The sequence below is a fragment of the Triticum urartu genome, chromosome 4 (assembly GCF_003073215.2).
Source record: "Triticum urartu cultivar G1812 chromosome 4, Tu2.1, whole genome shotgun sequence".
Taxonomy (NCBI): Eukaryota; Viridiplantae; Streptophyta; class Magnoliopsida; order Poales; family Poaceae; genus Triticum; species Triticum urartu.
The window spans coordinates 327,458,405-327,479,848 of NC_053025.1; the positions used below are offsets into that span (position 1 = coordinate 327,458,405).

The 21,444-nt window shown below is 42.3% G+C and overlaps 1 protein-coding gene across 1 annotated transcript; it reads right to left on the reverse strand.

Moving 5' to 3' along the window:
• Nucleotides 1-511: 511 nt before the first annotated feature.
• On the reverse strand, nucleotides 512-6,925 carry LOC125551599 (beta-adaptin-like protein C). Its single transcript, XM_048714860.1, has 15 exons — nucleotides 6,614-6,925; nucleotides 5,372-5,569; nucleotides 5,138-5,251; nucleotides 4,801-5,051; nucleotides 4,580-4,715; nucleotides 3,928-4,107; nucleotides 3,749-3,841; nucleotides 3,257-3,468; nucleotides 3,077-3,140; nucleotides 2,827-3,006; nucleotides 2,342-2,434; nucleotides 1,858-2,255; nucleotides 1,553-1,742; nucleotides 1,267-1,470; nucleotides 512-1,076 (listed from the first exon to the last, which is right to left on the reverse strand). Exons 1-15 carry the CDS (start codon nucleotides 6,698-6,700, stop codon nucleotides 780-782), a joined length of 2,697 nt encoding a protein of 898 aa, XP_048570817.1. The 5' UTR covers nucleotides 6,701-6,925; the 3' UTR covers nucleotides 512-779.
• Between the last annotated feature and the right edge of the window lie 14,519 nt (nucleotides 6,926-21,444).

Consider the following 21,444-nt stretch of genomic DNA (forward strand, 5'->3'; position numbering starts at 1 on the left):
TTCATAGTGTAGGTGTTGATTTTCTTAATATAAATTTGGTCAAACTTTGTAAAATTTGACTTGATATAACCCTAATATGTGGAGTAAAAGGACCGCAGGGAGTACCTAATATATCCAAACCTTTCAACTATGTGTGTTCAATGAAAAGAGACGTTTCCATCAACTACAAAGGCATTTGTGAAGACTTCGTCAATCTCAAGATGACATACCGACTCAGTCTCTCAAAGGTACACATAGGGATATGGTGTGTGCATGCATTCATATGGATGAGCAAATTGTACTGTGTTCAAGAAAAAACAATACCTAGTTACCTAATAAAAAGACCATGATTTTTCTAAGAAAATCAAAGTGATTTTTCTACAAAAATAAGAGACATGGTCACTTACCATCCCAGCCCCGGAGCGCTCACAGCGCTGAATTTCGAGGGAGCTTAGATATTGTATATATATATATAGTGATATTACATGTGTGTTGACTCTGCCGTCAAAAAAGGTCATGTTTACTCGTCAAATCAAAAAGAAACAAGACGTATTTTCATGTGCTGTGACATGGCAAGAAAAAATGTTCAGGCCGATATACAATTTATGCGGCACAAAATGTCCAGGTTGTGTATCCCTAGAGGAAAATTCTGAAACCAAGAAACTAACAGTTTAAATACGGTGATCTAATAGTAATACAATAACAACACAATACAATTCACACTTCCATGGAACAGCACACCAGTGTATGCTCATAACTGAATAACTTTGATGGAATACCGATCCTCAAGTTTCCGTCACTTACTTGATAAGAGACTCCATGGCTTCAAAGAATAGAGGCACAAACTCCCTGTTTGGAGTCTTGACTGCACACTTGGCACCAGGAACACCAACAGCAGCAGTAAGCTCTATCAGGAATGGAATCCCACGGGGGATCTTCGCAGACAGATACAGCACATCCATGTTTGCATTTTTCCGTTTGGCAATAAAGAACACATTTGATGCTGCAAGGTGTTCAACGGTGGCATCTATGCTGCTGATGACAGAATTGGGGTATTCTTTTGAAAATTCATTGTCATCAGGTAAAGATTTCCAGGCCTGCAGTCAGATTTAACCAATTCAAACTACAGATTAACAAGAAGGATATAATAGCGGAAGAGTACTCACTCGCCACAGGCGTTCTCTACAAGCCCTAAGGCCAACAGACCAAAACCAAACAGCTAAGCGAATCAAAACAACTAGGACAGCAACTACCGAGAAGAAAAGATTTACTCGTAGTAGATTTTACCTCAAGAAAACTCGTTCGCTCCATTTTGCCATCTTCACCAAAGAAGACATGGAGCGAACCTTTGTCACTGAAATACCACACAGGTTGCTGATTATTCTTCACTGCAACCTGCAGTAGCAAGTTTGGTGCTCCAGGGGAGACATTCTGGGAGAACACCATAGCTAGGAGCGTCCTGGCTGAGGACCCAGGTTGGAGTGGAGGAACCTTATTCATCAACCGACACCAAGTTCAGTACAAGAAACTGAAATCTAGAAACAGAACTAACAAAATATAGACATCCTTGCACCTGAAGTGGTCCACCGGCTGCAAGACCAAATGTGTTCTTGTTAAACTGAATCATAAATCCATCTAATACACCCTGGGTCCCATTCTCAAAAGATATATCATAGTATATCTGGCCATCCCGTCGCACCAGTTGCGCACTGATCTGGAGACCTTGGCCAGTGGTTGAAGGCAATACAACAGGCAGTGGAGGTCTGCAGGGAAAACAATCAGAAAAGTCAAACTGGAGAAAAACTGGCTCGATCCGTATAACATGAATAAAATATCAAACTAAAACTTGGAGCAAAAACAATAAAAAGTTTTGCTGACCCTGAAGATGCTGTAGGCTCGTCAACAAGAACCAGGGCATTATCCAAACCCATTAAATCACCTAGGAGATCTGGGATCGGAGCAGCAACTGCTGGGGCTGCAGCTGCCGGCTGCTTCACTGGTACATTTGATGAATTGCCAGTACTAGAGGACGGTGATGCCCCATCCAGTCCCTGAGATGGTGACTCCGAATACCCAGTTTCTCCAGCATCAGCAAACTCCTCATCATCCACCCTAGGAGCTGCCTTAACACGGCTAACAAAGGCTTCTGGGGGCTTGTGATAAACTGATGATAATGTAGAAATGTTTGCTAATAATTCATCAAGAAGCGAAGAGTCAAGCTGGTTAGAGTCATCACTGATCACAGGCTTCTCTGCCAGAACAACATCTTTTGCTGCCTGTCAAAGCCACACACATACCCAGTGGTCACAGGGATATCTGACAAACAAAGGATAGGAAGGTGCGAAGTGTAAACTTTCAATACCTCAGGATCAGTAGAAAGAAGTCGCCAGTATATGTAAGCTCGATCACGCAGATCAGGATTGTCTGTTTCGACTGTTGCATTATTGAGAACAGCCTACAGAAATGATGCAGATTAGGCAGAAAACTGTGGCGCATAAAGTTATTAAACAGAATTTGTTAGGGACAGGACATACATTCTATTGGAATAAAGCCATTATTCATTCATTCAGCTAAGAGAAATTTGAATATAGTGTACCCTTATGAACCAAACATTCTTGTTCTCAACCCAAAAATTTGACTATTCTAATTATTAATGTTGCAACACAATTCAAGGTATGCTCAATGCTGTAAAGATATCAACAAGCCTTTTTGAACACCATGACATGCCATGGTATCAAATAAGGAGATATTCAAAGACTCTTACATCATGCCAAAAGTTATTCTTTGCTCCGCAATTTAGTGTATCTATCATCTGCAAGAGTAAACACAGGAACTGAGAATAGTAACCTGTATCATCTGCTGGGGCCCCTCAGTTGGCTTCTTAAGAAACAACTTAACAGTCGCTGTTAGCAACTGCAGTTGAACTAATGCTGGTTCTTCTGGGAATGTATCCAAGAAACTCTCAAGGAGTTCATCAGCATTGTCAATTCTTTCGGCATATTCTCCAATTATCCAAATCATTGATGCCTGTATAAGAAAATAACATGTAAGTGAACAAAACATGCAAGAAATTACAAAGACCGTTCATAGACAATACCTTAGCCTCTGGTTCATCTAAAGTGTCCAAACTTTCACAAAGTGTTGCGATGATAGACTCATATCTGCATATTTTGGCAAGAAAAAGGTTACTTTTTTACAAAAACATATGCTGAGCACAAAAGAAGAGCTCTGTAGTTCCAAAAACATAGAATGTTGAGCTTCCAGGCAAACCACTCACGTGTTAGGATAGCGTCTAAAGATGTCTTTGATGACAATGATAGCTTCCTGTACGACATAATTAACCTTTATCTTGATCAGCTCAAGCAAGACACTGATGCACCTTTCAGCAGCTCTCTCCAATTTAATTGCACATCTTCCAATCGCACGTACAGCTTTCCTCACAAAGTCAACATCCACCTCTGTGGCGTATTCTTTGAACTCCAATAGTACCTATAACGAGCTCAGTCAACTTCTGGATGGCAACTTGTAGAAAACAGATCTAGTACTATAATCAGAAATGAACAAGATGCTTAATAAATTTAACTATGGTAAGATTCACACTTGAAGTGATGGACTTCTGTTCCTACGGAGTTTTATTTACAATTTCTAATTCTGTTATGTATGAGACAGGAATATAATAACACAAGGCAGTAGCTAGAAATATTGTTCCACTCAAGTCAACATCATAACCACAACAGTAAATTAGTACATAAGAAAGAAAATTATGTACCTGATCAATGTTCCTATCTGACGCAAGCTTTATCATAATCTCTAACTTTTCCATCTTGACATATATTGGGTCATTGTACTTGCAAAAGAAGACCTATTGCCAAAAATACTATTGAGTTACAGAAACACTGGCATGATTGATTGATGAATAAGAATAGCTCGAAGACAAACAAATGTCACCTTAATTTCATGTGCAAGTATTGTAGGCCTTTTTTGAACAATCAGATTGATATTTCTCAATGCTACATACTGAATCTCGGGCTCTGCCGACAGTAGAGTAACCAGAGGGGGTGCCATTTTCTTGCAGAGATTCCGGACAACATCAGTGCTTGTAATGAGCTCCATTTGTAGAAGGATTATCTGTGTGAAAGAGACAACCAACAGGTTAACTCTTACTGCAAAATCAAAAACAAACAGCAACTGCTGTCTTGAATAGTACCAGAACCAGCATTCCAACTTAAATGGATATGTATCATCCTCCGACTAAAAGGTCAGGAACATGAAAATCAATCCAATGCCACAGTCCATTTGTTCTTCCTATGATTTATGAGGATACATTTAAGATGAAAGAAAAAACTTTATTACCTAGTTAAATGAGCCTATAAATAAACAATATGAGTATGTCTTATTTGGGTACTTGCAGATATGTTTTTCCTTACCCTGCTACCCATGCAGTGAGAACTGGCAGCGCCCCTGTTCAGGCCTGACAGATCAATACAAGTACACATGGCACTGTGCCAATCTATGGTTAATGAATACCACATACACAACTGCATGCAGCACTTTCTAAAACTTTACTGTGTTCTAGTACATGTGAATCAGGCTAATGTACCTTGACAGCAGAAAGAACAACTGCACAGTTTGCATGTTGAAGACGGGGTGTAACTCGTTCCACTATATTTTCTGCGTCCCTTGCATCTGTTGCTTTGTACCTTGACAGAGAATCAAGAATGAAAACTTGTCCCCACCTGCAAAATTATCAAATATGATAAGCAGCTTACTCTAGAAAAATATGGGGGTTCAGAACCCAATATAGCAAAAACTGCATCATACTCTGTGCATTCATTCAGAGCAGTCAGAAGCTTTGTCAATGTATGGCTGGTGATCTCAAAGATCGGACGAGCACTACTGTCTTGAATCTCTGCCAGAGCAGCAACAGCATTTGCAACCACCATAGGATTGTTGTCAGAAATTAAGTCTTTGAGGGCCTCTAGAAATCCTCTGTCCTCCACTAGCTCAGCATTTATATCATAAAGCTTAGCAACACAAATAGCTGCTGTCTTCCGCACATATGGATCATCGTCCTGTGAAAAAATTCAAGACACAAGTATAGGCTTAATTCAATGGGAGACAGTTTTTTTTAAAGGAGTGTACAAACACCAATATACACCTTGAGGCATCTTTGAAGAGGGTCACACAGATACTCTGTGATTTTGTCTACACGGATGCAACCCATAGTCCTCACAGCCAAAGCACGGATCAGCGGATTTGGATCTTGTGAATCCTGCAAAAGTTTTGAATCTTCTTATTAGTTGCTGCTTCTGCACGGTTTCTTTCACACATGTTATAGCTTTATTTTTCTGCATAAATGTTCATTAGTAGTAATATGGTTATAATTTCTCACCTTAACAAATGTGTTCACGGCAAGTATCGCTAGATCTGGTTGACTTTTAGCATAGTTGATGAGATACAAATATACTAGTTTTTTCAGCTCCAAGTTCTCAGTCTGCATACAGTTCACGACATCCGTAAACAGTGATGAGACATCTTTTCCAACGGTCATCGCTGCAATCACTTTCTTGACAGCATCTTTTCTCTTGTCCTGCAAACCATGTTTCCACCAAAGCCTCAGATGCCAGAAGTGAACACATAATATGGTCTTACATCATTTATTCTTGCATTAAAACTAGAAAACAGAAATGGGATCTATGGCTGGTGAATGACTGACAACAGTATATAGTCCAACCATTCTTGCTACATGGCATACTTCATCGCTGAGAATATTTCATATTAAAGACTGATATGGTACAAATGTTCATTAATTATGCATTAGAACATGGATTTTACAGCAAACGTGCAGCGCTGCAAAATGTAGCCAGAACGGCGACAGAATATTTTGTGACCGGGGGCTAGAGATGGCGTCTTAAAACCACTAGACCACCAAATCAAAATGATGTAGCATGTCTTGCTTGCAAAACATGGAGAAGTGATAGAGCCTAAGATGTGCTCTTATATTTCTTTACGGAGGGAGTACCTTTCTGTTTTAACCATGTGCGGAAAACCGCAAAGATGGCATAGATAAATATAAAGGATAAACACCTTTTTATCAGCAGCGAAGTGCCATTTCTACAGCTACACCAATGCATATTGATGCATATCTGGAGCCATGAAGATAAAAAATAAACTAGATGGAGGTAATGCCCGGCCCCGCACATAACTCCAAAATTACTACCTTATTCAAAAGGTATTCATTTACCCTCGAGAGCTTGGCTAACCAGACATCGAGTAGTCACTATATTCGATTTAATCTTGCTTTCACTGAAAAGCCCCGAAATGGATCAGAACTCAGTGCATTCATCTCGCTCCAAAGCAATTCAAACTCAAATCCGTCTGAACAGAATTCGGCACATTTAAGTACATTTTGTTGAAGAAAATGACCCCGAGATCGTCACTCTGCCGCAAATTCCAATTCTCGGAACAGAACCTAATCCCGTGGGATACCAACCAAAACTCGCAGATCTCAAACCGCCCGCGCGTGGGCACCCAACACCCTGGCCAGATCTGGATCCGGGCCAATCGATCCTCGGGCACAGCAAATCACACAAGAAGATAGACAGGGGAGAGACGGCGAGGCAAGGAGGGTGACCTTGTACTGGGAGTTGAGCTCCTCCTTGAGCTCGGGGATCTCCCCCTTTTTGGTGGTGGAGAAGTACTTGGAGTCGTGCCCGCTCATATCGCCCCGGCGAGCCTACCTGCCAAACACGCACCGGTCGCCGCCTCCGGCTGCGGAGCCGGGGGGTCGTGGTGGAGGCGTCCGATCTCGCGCGCGGCGGCGGTCGGCGGCCTGCCTGCCTGCCTGCGCAATGGGATGGGATTGGAGTTGGCGAGGGGAAGCCAGACGGGTGTGCGTGCGTGCGAGAGTTATGGGGATCAGAGAGATTGGGAGGGAGACGACGACGACGGTGGAGATCTGATCGGCTGCTCGCAAGTCATTCTTTTTTTTAAAATAGCTTTATCTTTTTTTTTAGATAAAATAGCTTTATCTACTATCTACTATCTATCTATCTACTACCACTATAAAATAACGAGAGGGGCAGATCCAAACAATCTCAACCGTCTATCCGTGCGATCTAAAGGTTGAAAACCTTTCTGTGTTTAACACAACAAGCCACGAATCCCACTCATCGCATCGATCGCCCACTAATCCCACCATACCCCTTCGTTGTCATCAAACTGCCCTTCCCTAGGCTAAAAAAGAAACTGCTCTTCCTACATCAAAAAATAAACAAATTGCTCTTCCCTAAGCACACGACGCACCATGTCTTCTGCACCCTGCTGCCGCCCCGCCGCTCCACCTCTGCTGCTCCATGAACGCGGGCGTGGGTCGCCGTCGGCGCCGCCGCTCGACGTGAGGGCGGGTCTCCGCCACCGCTCGCCGCTTGGCTGCTGCCCCACGGACGCGAGCGAGGACTGAAGCTGAGCGCTCGGGCCGGTGGATTGGGCACTAGGACGATGCAGAGCACGAGCGGCGGCTAATTGTGCTCACGGCAATGATGGCTGTAGAGTAAGCCTGATTTCTGGGACACATTATAGCACGCTGCCTGTAATCGTTTATTCACTCAGCGTTGCAATGGCCGCCCAAGTGTCCAGTGGCCCCTGCAAATTCTGGCTTGTGCGTGCATGATGCTGCCGACGTGGTATGCGTGTTGGATGGATAACTAAGGGCATGTGCGCCCGGCTGGCCGGCATGTGTGTTGTGTGTGCGTGTTCACTCAGGTAATCAGATGTGTTGTATGTGTGCTCAATAAGTGTTTGCGTCAATGCTCGACTGAAAACGGTTGTTTCAAATTTTGCATTTTAGTTCAGAAACAATAAATCATTAGCACCTTCTATTATTTTACTTCACTAGCACCTTATATTTTTAATCATTAGCGCCTTTTGATTCAGGTAATGTTCAAGTTCTTTATCAGGACCTTGTCTAGAATATAACTGCATTGTAGGAATCCGCCTCCAACCAAAGGAACCTCGTCTTCCGGGTGAAAACCTAGATTTAGTTTGCTGGATCGGATGGCGGCGACATCTTCTTGGACGTCGTTTTGGAGGCGCCATCTTTGGAGACGAGGTTCGGTTGGTGCTTGTGGCTTTTGTGCTTCTGGTGGTATGCCAAGACGGTGGATGCCGGAGCGGTGGCTCCGTATGGTGGATGTATGCCGAGGCGGCGGCCTCGGATGGTCATGCAACGACGGTCCTATGGGGTAGGTCCACTGTTTTGCTTGGCGTGGGTGGCGACCTGGTGTTGCGAGGGTGGCCAGTTCGTCGGCTCGGTCGACGCGATCTGTGGGGTCAGTCTGGCTAGAAGTTGGGGCGACGGCCCTGGATGTTTGGTACAACATCCGTGGTCTGCGGGCGGTCGTCTCATGTAGCAAGGGCGATGAGGCAACTGAACTACGCGGCTTTGTGGCTCTCGTGTGGGCGGGGGATGTCGGAGCGGCGGCTCCGGAGTCGGGGGTGTGTGTTTGTTGCAATGTTGCCTTGGGTCGTGTGGTCGGCAAGGGTTCATTGCGTGTGCGGTTTTTTTTGTCTGGTTTTCCTCATGAACTGGGGCACTCTGTTAGGTTTTCGATCCGGTTTTCCTCATAAACCGGATCACCTCTCTTATTCTATAATGCAAAGCCGGAGCACCTGTCCCTCTGACGAGGTTTTGTCAAAAAACTGCGTTGTGGGAATTGCACACTTATAGGAGCCATTGCCTACATCTGAAGAGTAACGGAGTCGTGTAAATTCATGCTCTGGTTCTTATGTAATGGTGCACTGCTATGCATCACGTATGCAGGTGAAACACGATAGAAAGAAAGGTTTCTTGATGATATTAGTTATTTGGTGAAACAACTGTTTTATATAGAAGCTTCCTTTCACTTAGCCAAGAAAGGGAAATGATTTTTGATTTTAGTTCAAAATATTATGGTGTCAGTTCATTTCTTGACAGGTCCTGTTTTCATGTAAATATATGGGATTTTTAGGGTCTATTGCTAGGTCTCTTCTCCATGGCCATGCCATCGTCGCCCCAAGCCCAGGTGAACTATTTATCCTTTTGATTTCTTTACCTCCAGTTCTTCCTTCACTTTCCATGTACAAACCTCAAAGCTAAGGCTTGGGAAGCACCATGGAGATAGAAAGCTGCCACAATGCTCCGTGAAGAAATACGCGGAGTTCAGCAGCAGGCATGCACTAATTTGTGATTTAGCACTCTGACTCTATAGTTCAAAAATTGGTATTACCTTTTGATTGTGCTAGCGATACAGTACTTCAACTCCTAGCCGAATCAATTTGGCATAAGAGGTGGAGGATTGGGACAAAATCTTCCTCTTTCGTAATTCTATGTTTGGAACCATAGTACAAGTTAGGGATCTTTATTTCTGTTCAAGTAAAATTACTTGCAACTGTATTCTCACATGTTTCATTATTTTTACACATTGCGTATTCATAAGGTACTACAGAAGATTCTGATGTGATGATGCAAAGCATGATTTAATAATCTTTTACTCTGCACATTTTAAATCCGGTTTCATAAATATTGTGCTTTTCTCAAGTTCAGCTACCTGGTCAGCTTAACAGAGTCAATGGCTGTAAAGGATTTTCATGATGATGTTGGTGAATGACTGAATGCCCAATCTATCTCTGTCAATTGCAGAATTTGTAAACCTCTCATCTGTGGAGTGATATTTATTTGTCGAGAGCTATCAAAAGGTTTGCTTCCCAATTTTAGCCACCTTCATGCATTTTAGTTGCAACACTTACAAAAGTGTAATAAAATTTAAATGGATAGCTCAGCCGAGAAAACACATTTTTTTCTCCTTTGATTTCTTCTTGTCCAGGCTAGGAACCATCTTGCGCTCAACCAAATTCATGTTCTTTGACTAACTTTTCCATCAAGGTAAACCCTTTGGTTCCCATTCTGTCTTTGTTCAAGTGTCATTCTCAATCAGTTTGTAGTCCATATCTTCAGATCATGTACTGCCTCCAATACAAATTAGTTGTAGCTCAAACAGATGTATCGAGCAATGAAATACGTCTAGATACATCCGTTTCAGCAACAAGTAATTAGTTGTAGCTCAAACAGATGTATCCAACAATGAAATATGTCTAGATACATTCGTTTCAGCGACAAGTAATATGGATCGGAGGTAGTACTTTTTATGACATGCAGATCATATACTTTTAGTCTACAGTTTATAGCTAGAGCATAACAAGCACTTGTATTTGGATTATGTTCCTTGATTCGCCTATGTAAAACATTAGTATGTACTTGAATTTCAGTTTGGGATCTAGATAGATTGGCTTGTAGTTTATGATGCCATATACTCCGTGCTGAAACATGGAATTGATACTCTACCAATTAGTCAAGTCAATGCTCTCCATAGTTGCTAAGCAATGGACGAGGAATCTTAATTCCTAAACATAATATTTCCAGTCATTTTTATGTCTCCGTAATTAGGAATTATACGTACTTTGCATGAGAATTAAATTTTTCAAAAATGTAGGTCTATTTTATGATAGAACTAAGGCCGAGCTAGACGTCGGCTCACCGGCCCAAATTTGGGCCGGTCGCCTCATAGCCGCCCGATTTCAACGATTACAACTATTGAATTTCACATCCTTGTTTCGTCCACCAACACCCCACGCACGTGATTGACTCTGCCACTACCTCCGCGTCCCGCCTCCCCATGCGTCCCCTGCCTTTCCTTCGCTTCCGCCTCTGTATACCTCACCCTTACTTGCCTGCTTACAGCTCCCAGGGGAGTTGTGGAGCTAGGGGAGGGGAACGGGTGAGCAGCAAGAGGATAAGAGGTGAGAGTGAGCAAAACAAGAGGACAAGAGAGATGGTGAATCGGGCGACGAGGGGACACACACAATCTTTCATGATCCAACGGCTACGCGTGCGACCGGCTGACTCTGCCAGCCGGCTGGGCAGAATCGTTTGCCTAAAATTAATGTATTGTAGCTGAGACGTGCATTGCACGTGCAAGCTTACTAGTTAAAATTTAAACAACGGTTATATCGTCCGCTAATTGATTCAAAAATAAAGCCCGAAGGTGAGTCCAACCACAGATTCGGTGGATCAACGCAACCATTTTGTGCTAGCACATAAGCTACTTTATTAGCCTCTCTATTACAATGCTCTAAAACAACCTTCCCGAAATCTAAGAGTGATAAACAACATGTATCCAATAGTGGAGCAGCGACCATGGAGTGTCATTCATTCTTCTGCAATGTTTGTATCAAAACCAAGCAATCCGATTGTATGCGAATAGATGTGCAACCCATATTTGATGCAAGTCTAAGGCCCTCTGCTAAGGCAGCCGCTTCCGCTGAGACCATATCTGGCACATGATCAAACTTTGCTGTCAGCACGCCAATGAAAGTGCCCGAGGTATCTCTTAGTATCGCTCCACCAGCCCCCGTGTGGTCTTCTTCAGAGAAAGAAGCATCCACATTAGGAGCCGGCTGGTTTGGGAGTGGTTTATACCATCTGCCCACCTGTGGGGGCCCTGTCGATTTACTCAAAGCACGAACAAAATTGAGGGTCAGAGCCCGAACTGATTGACCAGTTTGAATCAGTGGTTGGACCTCTTCTTCCCGCACAATAACTCTCCTCTGCCACCAGAGATACCAACATGTAATGGATATTAGTTCTGGTAGTTGCACCACTTCCATATAGTTGACACTATGGGCCAGTTCGCAAAGGAATATCTCAAGAATTTCAGCACCCGAGCGCCCTGGTGTAGCCACTGTGCCTATGATTTCATATAGTCCCAGGTTTGCCCAGATCTCCTTTGCTCGGCCACACTGGAAGATCAAGTGCGCCGTATCTTCAGCATGCAACGAGCAGATGGGACACTGTGAGGAACGTGCAATATGTATATTGGCGAGAATACATCTGATGGGATAGCATTGTGCAAACATCTCCATATAAAGATTTTAACCTTGCTCGGGACCTTCAGAGACCATAGGTTCTCCCAGATGGGGTGTGGAGATGGACCATGTACAACCAAACTACTGTCATTGCTGGATGCAAATGCTACTCCCCATTGCCAGTAGTAAGTAGACCGTACAGTAAAGATCCTCGACTTGGTGAGATGACATGCTATAAAGTCCTCAGTCTCATGTTGGTATATAGGAATCTGAAGAATCCGTTCAGCGTCTACATGCCAAACATTATCACGAATAAGTGGCTCATCCCACTCACCTGTGGTTGGATTAATAAGCTCATTTACCTTGGAGAGGATGCAGTTTCCCTGTACTGTCAGTATCATCCTTGAGCTGCTACTAGGGATTCAACAATCATCCCAGCTATCAATTTTCATTCCATTTCCAACCCTCCAGATGCACCCTTCCTTGAAGGTCTGAATTCCTGACCATATGCTTTGCCATACATAAGATGAACCCTTCTTCAAATCATAGTTTAGCAGGTCTCCCGATGGATAATACTTAGCTCGCAGAACCTTGGCACAAAGTGAGTCATAGTTATCTATGAGTCTCCAGCATTGTTTAGCGAGCATTGCTAGATTAAAACTATGAATATCACAGAAGCCCATGCCTCCCCTAGATTTTGGAATGCACATCTTCCGCCAAGCAAACCAATGCAGTTTCCGTTGGTCCTCACCATCACCCCACCAAAAATGCGATATAGTATCAGTGATTCCCTTGCAAATTTTCCTCGGAATTTAAATACACCCATCACATAGGTCAGGATGGCTTGAGCCACCGCTTTAATAAGAGCCTCCTTTCCTCCATATGACAAATTGTGTTCCTTCCAGCCACTTATTAATTTCTGAATTCTTTCAATAAGATGTTTAAAGCAATCCACTCGGTCTACTCCAATCATTGAGGGGAGTCCCAGATATTTATCAGACAGAGACTCAGTCATAATATCAAGTATTTGGCACACTTCTACCTTATCATCAACATTTGTGTTTGGGCTGAAGTATATGGATGATTTTGCGGCGCTGTCCATCTGCCCCGAGGCTTCACAGTAGTCATCTAGGATCCTCTTTAAAGTGATAGCATTAGCTGCATCTGCCCTCATAAGAATCAATGAGTCGTCAGCAAAGAGCAACTGAGTGATAAAGGGGGGTCCCGACAGACCTGAACTCCCTTGAAATTCCCTTGTTCTTCCTCATGGGTGATCAAATCCAAGAGACCTTCCGCACATAGCAGAAACAAGTAGGGGGAGAGAGGGTCCCCTTGCCGTAGGCCTCTACTTGGGAGAAAGCGTCTGTTTCATTTGAGTTGAAACTCACCTTATACTCCATCGAAGTAACACAAGCCATTATGAGTTGTACCCACTGTGCTGCAAAACCAAGTTTTAACAAGATAGCTTCTAGGAAAGCCCATTCCACTCTGTCATATGCTTTGTGCATATCAAGCTTGACTGCGCAAGAGCCAATCTTCCCTCTCTTCTTCTTCATAGACTATAAGCACTTTGAGTCTCACAAATAATTTCTGGAAGGGAGACTTTCAATCTTGCTGCCAACATTTTTCTATGACCTTGTAAACCATGTTACAAAGGCTAATCGGCCTGAACTGTGATACATTCTTTGGTGTTTTGACTTTTGGTATTAAAACTATGGTGGTTGTGTTCCATCCAACCGGAATCACCCCACTATTAACAGCCTCTGGTACCTCTTTCACTAGATCTTCCCCTATTAGGTGCCAGAATTTTTTATAAAAGATTGCATGGGGACCGTCCGAACCCGGCGCCTTCAGGTCTCCAGTGCTAAAAGAGTGCTTTCCTAACTTCCTTTTCAGTGTAAGGAGCAAGTAAGCTTTCATTCATATAAGGAGAAACTTTTAGCTTTATGATACGTCTCCAACGTATCTACTTTTTTCTAACGCTTTTCCTCTTGTTTTGGACTCTAATTTGCATGATTTCAATGAAACTAACCCCGGACTGACGCTGAGAACTACCATGGTGTTGTTTTTGTGTAGAAATAAAAGTTCTCAGAATGGAACGAAACTTTATGATGATTTTTTATACAATAAAAGAGAATTTCTAGAGGCAAGAACCACCGGAGGGGGGCACCTGGGTGGGCACAACCCACCAGGGCGCCCTCGCCTCCAAGCGCGCCCAGGTGGGTTGTCCCCACCTGGTGGCCTCGCATACCCTGAAACCGACGCTATAAAATCCTATTTTTCCAGAAAAAAAATTAGGGAAAAAGAATTATCGCGTTCCACGAGATGGAACCGCCGTCACCTCCTGTTCTTCATCGGGAGGCAAGATCTGGAGTCCATTTGGGGCTCCGGGGAGGGGGATCTTCGATCTTCGTCATCACCAACCCTTCTCCATCGCCAATTCCATGATGCTCCCCACCGGGAGTGAGTAATTCCTTCGTAGGCTCGCTGGTCGGTGAGGAGATGGATGAGATTCATCATGTAATCTAGTTAGTTTTGTTAGGGCTTGATCCCTAGTATCCACTATGTTCTGAGATTGATGTTGCTATGACTTTTCCATGCTTAATGCTTGTCACTTTGGGCCCGGGTGCCATGATTTTCAGATCTGAACCGTTTATGTTATCACCATTATATCTATGTTCTAGATCCGATCTTGCAAGTTATGGTCACCTACTACGTGTTATGATCCGGCAACCCCGGGGTGACAATAGTCGGGACCACTCCCGGTGATGACCGTAGTCTGAGGAGTTCATGTATTCACCGTGTGTTAATGCTTTGTTCCGGTTCTCTATTAAAAGGATGCCTTAATATCCCTTAGTTTCCAATTGGATCCCGCTGCCACGGGAGGGTAGGACAAAAGATGTCATGCAAGTTCTTTCCATAAGCACATATGACTATTTACGGAACACATGCCTACATTATATTTATGAACTAGAGCTAGTGTCGTATCGCCCTAGGTTATGACTGTCACATGATGAATATCATCCAACAAATCGCCGATCCAATGCCTATGAATTTCTATTATATTGTGTTTGCTACAAAATTACTGCTATCACTGTTACCGTTGTTACCGCTATTGCTACTACTATCAAAACTATCATATTACTGTGCTACTGATCACTTTGCTACAGATAATTAATCTCCAGGTGTGACTGAATTGACAACTCAGTTGCTAATACTTACAAATATTCTTTGTGTCCCCTTGTGTCGAATCTATAAATTGGGTTGAATACTCTACCCTCGAAAATTGTTGCGATCCCCTATACTTGTGGGTTATCAAGACCTTTTTCTGGCACCGTTGTCGGGGGGCATAGCTACATTTGTTGAGTCACTTGGGATTATTATCAATTTATCACTATGAAGAATCTGAAAGATGCTAAGACTAAGATATTTCCCTCTAAGACAAGGGAAGGTAAGGAACTGCCATCTAGCTCTTCTTTAGATTCACCTTCTGTTATAAGTAAACTTGCAACAACACCACATGCTATTAATCCTGATATGTCGCAAGTTGTTAATGATGCTACTTCTGCTATGAATGATACTTATGATGATGCTAGTACCTTGCTTGATGATGATGTGCCACTAGGTGAATTTCTTGATGAACAAATTGCTAGGGTAAGAGAGCATGATATTGTTGAAACTGATGATGAGCTTGAAACTGAAAATCTTGAAACACCTACTAGAACTAGCCCTCCTAGATATGAATTACCTGAGGTATTGGAAGGTTATGTTATGAATGAGGAGACAACTAGAGACATTCTTGCTTGTAAGGATAGAGATGATCTAGAGAAATTATTATGCAAGTATAAAGAAAAATCCTTGAATGCTAGAATGCAATATGATCCTAAGTTTGCTACTCCACCTATCTTTACTGATGATAAGGATTATGAATTCTCTGCCGACCCAGAGTTAATTACTTTGGTTGAATCTGATCCTTTCCATGGTTATGAAATGGAAAATGTTGTGGCACATCTTACTAAGTTGAATGACATAGCCACCCTTTTTACTCATGATGAGAAAACTCACTATTATTATATTCTTAAATTATTTCCGTTCTCATTAAAGGTTGATGCTAAAGCTTGGTACAATACTCTTGCTCCTGGTTGTGTGCGTAGTCCCCAGGATATGATTTATTACTTCTCTGAAAAATATTTCTCTGCTCATAAGAAACAAGTTGCCTTGCAAGAAATATTTAACTTTGTGAAAATTGAAGAAGAGAGTCTCCCACAAGCTTGGGGGAGGCTTTGCCAATTGCTTAATGCCTTACCTGATGATCCTCTTAAGAAAAATGAAATACTTGATATCTTCTATAATGGACTAACCGATGCTTCTAGGGATTTTCTAGATAGTTGTGCTGGTCGTGTTTTCAGGGAATGAACTATTGGGCAAGCTGAAGAATTATTGAATACATATTGAAAAATTATGATGATTGGACTCTTCCTGAACCACCGCTTAAACCCACTCCAAAGAAGAGGGGTATATTATATCTCAGTCCTGAAGATATGCAAGAGACAAAGAAATCTATGAAGGAAAAAAGTATTAAAGCTGAGGATGTCAAAAATTTACCTCCTATTGAAGAAATACATGGGCTTGATACACCACCACTCCCTAAGGTGGTAGAGGTGAATTCTCTAATGAAATTCAATGATAATGACAATCCTCACAATATGCATCCTAGCCAATGCCTTTATAAGTTTGAAAATTATATTAGAAAACAAGATCACTTCAATGCAAATGTTATGAAACAATTGAAATACAATTCTGATATGATTGCTTGCTTGAGTGACTTGTTATTTAGAATCTCAAATGATGTTAGAGGTGTGGGAAAACATGCTTCTATGGTTCAAACCCAGTTAGAACAAGTTGCTAAATCTCAAAGAGAGTTGCTTGATGAAATGAATAATAATATCAACGATCATGCTGTTAGAGTAATGACTAGAGGAGGTAAAATGACTCAGGAGCTACTTTATCCTGAGGTACACCCAAAAAGAATTGAACTAGACTCCCAAATAGCTAACACTAATGCACGTAGTACTCCTAAAAAGAAAAGGAAGAAAAATGATAGGACTTTGCATGCCTCCAGTGAACCTGAAGTAGAAAAACCACCTGATAATGAAGTTTCTATGTCTGATGCTGAAACTCAACCTGGTAGTGAACACTCACCTTTTGATAATGAAAAAGTTAATGATGAGGTTCATGAAGATAGTCAACCAAATAATGAAGAACCAGACAATGATGTTGAGATAGAACCTGTTGTTGATCTTGACACTCACAACCTAAAAATAAAAGATATGATAAAAGAGACTTTGTTGCTAGAAAACACAGTAAGGAAAGAACCGTGGGTTCAAAAACCTATGCCCTTTACACCTAAGTCAACTAAAAAGAAATATGATGAAGAATTTGAATGCTTTGCTGAAATGCTAAGGCCAGTCTTTTTGCGTACTCGCTTGACTGATATCCTTAGAATGCCTCCTTATGCAAAGTATATGAAAGACATCATCAGCAATAAGAGAAAAATACCAGAAGCTGAAATCTCCACCATGCTTGCTAATTATACTTTTAAAGATGGAGTACCTAAGAAACTTGGAGATCCGGGAATACCAACTATACCTTGCTCTATCAAAAGAAATTATGTGAAAACTGCTTTATGTGATTTGGGAGCTGGTGTTAGTGTTATGCCTTTCTCTTTATATAAAGACTTGATTTGAATAAACTCACACCTACTAAAATATCTTTGCAAATGGCTGACAAATCTACTGCCATACCTATCCGTATTTGTGAGGATGTGCCCGTTGTTGTTGCTAATGTTATTATTTTGACTGACTTTGTTACACTTGAGATGACCGAGGACAACAACATGTCGATTATCCTTGGTAGACCCTTCTTAAATACTGCAGGGGCTGTTATTGATGGCAATAAAAGCAAGGTCACTTTTCATATCAATGGTAATGAGCATACGGCGCACTTTCCGAAGAAACAATTCCAAGCGAATGGTATTAATGTTATTGAAAATTCTCCGACAATCACTATTGGAAGTTTTCAACTACATCTACCTACTTCCAAAAAGAAATACGAAATGCTTATTGTTGGGAACATTCATATCCCCGTTGAGGTAACTTAGTGATTTACGAAAGTTCTTCGGTTTCATGCTAATCGAAAGTGGTTGTTAATAAGACCTGATCAACCTTATTAATGGATCATTTTTGAGAGGTATGAAGTTGATGAATTTAGTGAGCACCACCTTCCGTCCCTACTTTTAATTTTCTGTTTTTATTAGTTAAATAAAATAAAATGCCATGTTTTGTCTGCTTTCTGAATTTATCGTTGAATAAACAAAATGACCCAAAAATAAAAGTTCTCAAAATGCCCTGAAAATTTAATACAATTTTTTTCTAAATATTTATGAATTTTTGGTGCAAATAACATCAGAGGGAGGTGCACCAGGTGGGTTGTGCCCACCTGGGCGCGCCAGGACCCCCAGGCGCGCCCTGGTGGGTTGTGGTCCCCACGCGGCCCCCCTCACTTATCTCTTCATACCACATCATCACCTACCTCCAGAAAAATTCACCATTCCTCTCTCTCTCTCTCTCTCTCGTGTTCTTGCTCTCAAACCCGCGGATTTTGATCTCTTTGCTCGAAGCTCCGTTTCTGAAACTGTTTCGGGGGATTGTAGCTTGGTGTGTGTGTAGAATCGAAAGTATGTCTAGAGGGGGGGGGGTGATTAGACTACTTAACCAAATAAAAACTTAACCTTTTCCCAATTTTAGTTCTTGGCAGATTTTAGCTATTGTAGGACAAGTCAAGCAATCATCACACAATTCAAGCAAGCATGCAAAAAGTATATTGGCAGCGGAAAGTAAAGCATGCAACTTGCAAGAATGTAAAGGGAAGGGTTTGGAGAATTCAAACGCAATTGGAGACACGGATGTTTTTCCTGTGGTTCGGATAGGTGGTGCTATCCTACATCCACGTTGATGGAGACTTCAACCCACGAAGGGTAACGGTTGCGCGAGTCCACGGAGGGATCCACCCACAAAGGGTAATGGTTGCGTGAGTCCACGGAGGGCTCCACCCACGAAGGGTCCACGAAGAAGCAACCACCCACAAAGGGTCCACGAAGAAGCAACCTTGTCTATCCCACCATGGCCATCGCCCACGAAGGACTTGCCTCACTAGCGGTAGATCTTCACGAAGTAGGCGATCTCCTTGCCCTTACAAACTCCTTGGTTCAACTCCACAATCTTGTCGGAGGCTCCCAAGTAACACCTAGCCAGTCTAGGAGACACCACTCTCCAAGAAGTAACAAATGGTGTGTAGGTAATGAACTCCTTGCTCTTGTGCTTCAAATGATAGTCTCCCCAACACTCAACTCTCTCTCATAGGATTTGGATTTTGTGGAAATAAGATTTGAGTGGAAAGCAACTTGGGGAAGGCTAGAGATCAAGATTCATATGGTAGGAATGGAATATCTTGGTCTCAACACATGATTAGGTGGTTCTCTCTCAGAACATATGAGTTGGAATTGTGTATGTGTTCTGATGGCTCTCTCCACGAATGAAGAGGAGGTGGAGGGGTATATATAGCCTCCACACAAAATCCAACCGTTACACACAGTTTTCCAATCTCGGTGGGACCGAATCAACAAACTCGGTCAGACCGAAAAGGTAAACCTAGTGACCGTTAGAGATTTTCGGTGGGACTGACATGCAACTCGGTAGGACCGATATGGTTAGGGTTTGGGCATAACGTAATCTCGGTGACACCGATTACACAAACTCGGTGAGACCGATTTTGGTAATTAGCTAACCAGAGAGTTGGTTAGGCAAACTCGGTGGGACCGATTTGCTCTTTCGGTGAGACCGAAAAGTTACAAAAAGGAAACACTGAATTTACATTGCAATCTCGGTGGGACCGATTCGCTCTTTCGGTGAGACCGAAAAGTTACGAAAGGGAAACAGAGAGTTTGCAATCCCATCTCGGTGAGACCGAGATCCCTATCGGTAGAACCGAATTGCTAGGGTTTGGCAGTGGCTTATGACAAGTGAAACTCGGTGGCGCCGGATAGAAAGAATCGGTATGACCGAGTTTGGCTTAGGGTTTAGGTCATTTGTGGATATGGGAAAGTAGTTGAGGGTTTTGGAGCATATCACTAAGCACATGAAGCAAGAGGCTCATTAAGCAACACCTCATCCCTCCTTGATAGTATTGGCTTTTCCTAAAGACTCAATGTGATCTTGGATCACTAAAATATAAAATGAAGAGTCTTGAGCTTTTGAGCTTGAGCCAATCCTTTGTCCTTAGCATTTTGAGGGTTCCACTTTCACATCCATGCCATGCCAATCATTGAGCTTTCCTGAAATAATCATCTTGGAATAGCATTAGCTCAATGAGCTATATGTTGTTATGAATTACCAAAACCACCTAGGGATAGTTGCACTTTCAATGTGAATCCTCCGTTTTTCCAATTAGTTTTTGTTTTAGTGGTTTATATTTTGAATAATTAGCTACTCTTGGTGCTGCTGTAGATGAGCTTGCATGTTGAATTCTTAGAGTTCTAAGTAGTTTGAATGCTTGCTTGGCCTCTATGTATCCCTGTGAGTAGTTGTTATCAATCTTGTAAAGTTTTGTTGATAAATTTTTGTCACCCAAAAATTTCTTTCTTTAGAAAATTGTACGCGAACATGATGAACCTTTTTGGAAGGAGTTCTTAGAGGAGGAGATCCTCGGGGGCATCCTCTAGTGACAGCTCCGCTCGTCGGTTTTATGTTGAACCAAGTGAAAGTTCCATACGAGATGCCGCCACCAAAACATGCCTATGGCTGTGCGATGATTAGATGGTGAGTGTGGGCATCAAGGAGGAATTTGAGCAATATGTTCACAATGCCGACCTCGGTCCCTACATTTCAGATAAGTGCAATCAACACCACACTCCCACTGAATCATTTGTCAAAGGATTTGAATTCCATCTCTCTGAGTCTAGGGTGTCATTTAAACTGTATGAAAATCCTTTTACCATATCACTAGAGAGATTTGGTCAACATTTCAAAATCCCATTCTAGGGTTCGCTAGATGAACAACCAAGGTCCGAGTTTCAAGCATTCCTGACTAATCTTTGCTACGCTGAGACTAGGGGAGTGACGCAAGGTAGAATGAAGAGCACTCATTTTCCCACAATTCAGTACTTCGCATTATTTAATGGAAAATGTATGGTAGGCAAACAAGATTGTAGTACACTTTGTGCTCCAGACTTGAGCCTCCTACGCACCGCTCTCACCGGTGATAGAAGTTATAATCTTAGAGCGATTGTCGCACGCAGGTTGCAACACAACACTAATAGTGGTTATTTCTCTGGTGGCATTTATGCCACACGTTTAGCACGAGAGTTTGGTGTTGCACCTTTGCCCTATGACCCTATTTTACCCACGCAATATTTATACTTTGATGCTATGAAACGCCATAAGATCCTTAAAGGTGAACCCCATAATTTTACCTATAAATTGTTGTTTAATAAAGATTCTATTGTGC

What these genes read in the sequence shown, in the direction of transcription:
- LOC125551599 (XM_048714860.1), bottom strand. Translation starts at nt 6,700, where the DNA reads ATGAGCGGGCACGACTCCAAGTACTTCTCCACCACCAAAAAGGGGGAG. An exon ending in CTCTTCAAAGATGCCTCAAG is followed by an intron (nt 5,052 to 5,137) that starts GTGTATATTGGT and finishes ATTTTTTCACAG; the next exon opens with GACGATGATCCATATGTGCG. An exon ending in AGCGAACGAGTTTTCTTGAG is followed by an intron (nt 1,077 to 1,266) that starts GTAAAATCTACT and finishes ATCTGACTGCAG; the next exon opens with GCCTGGAAATCTTTACCTGA.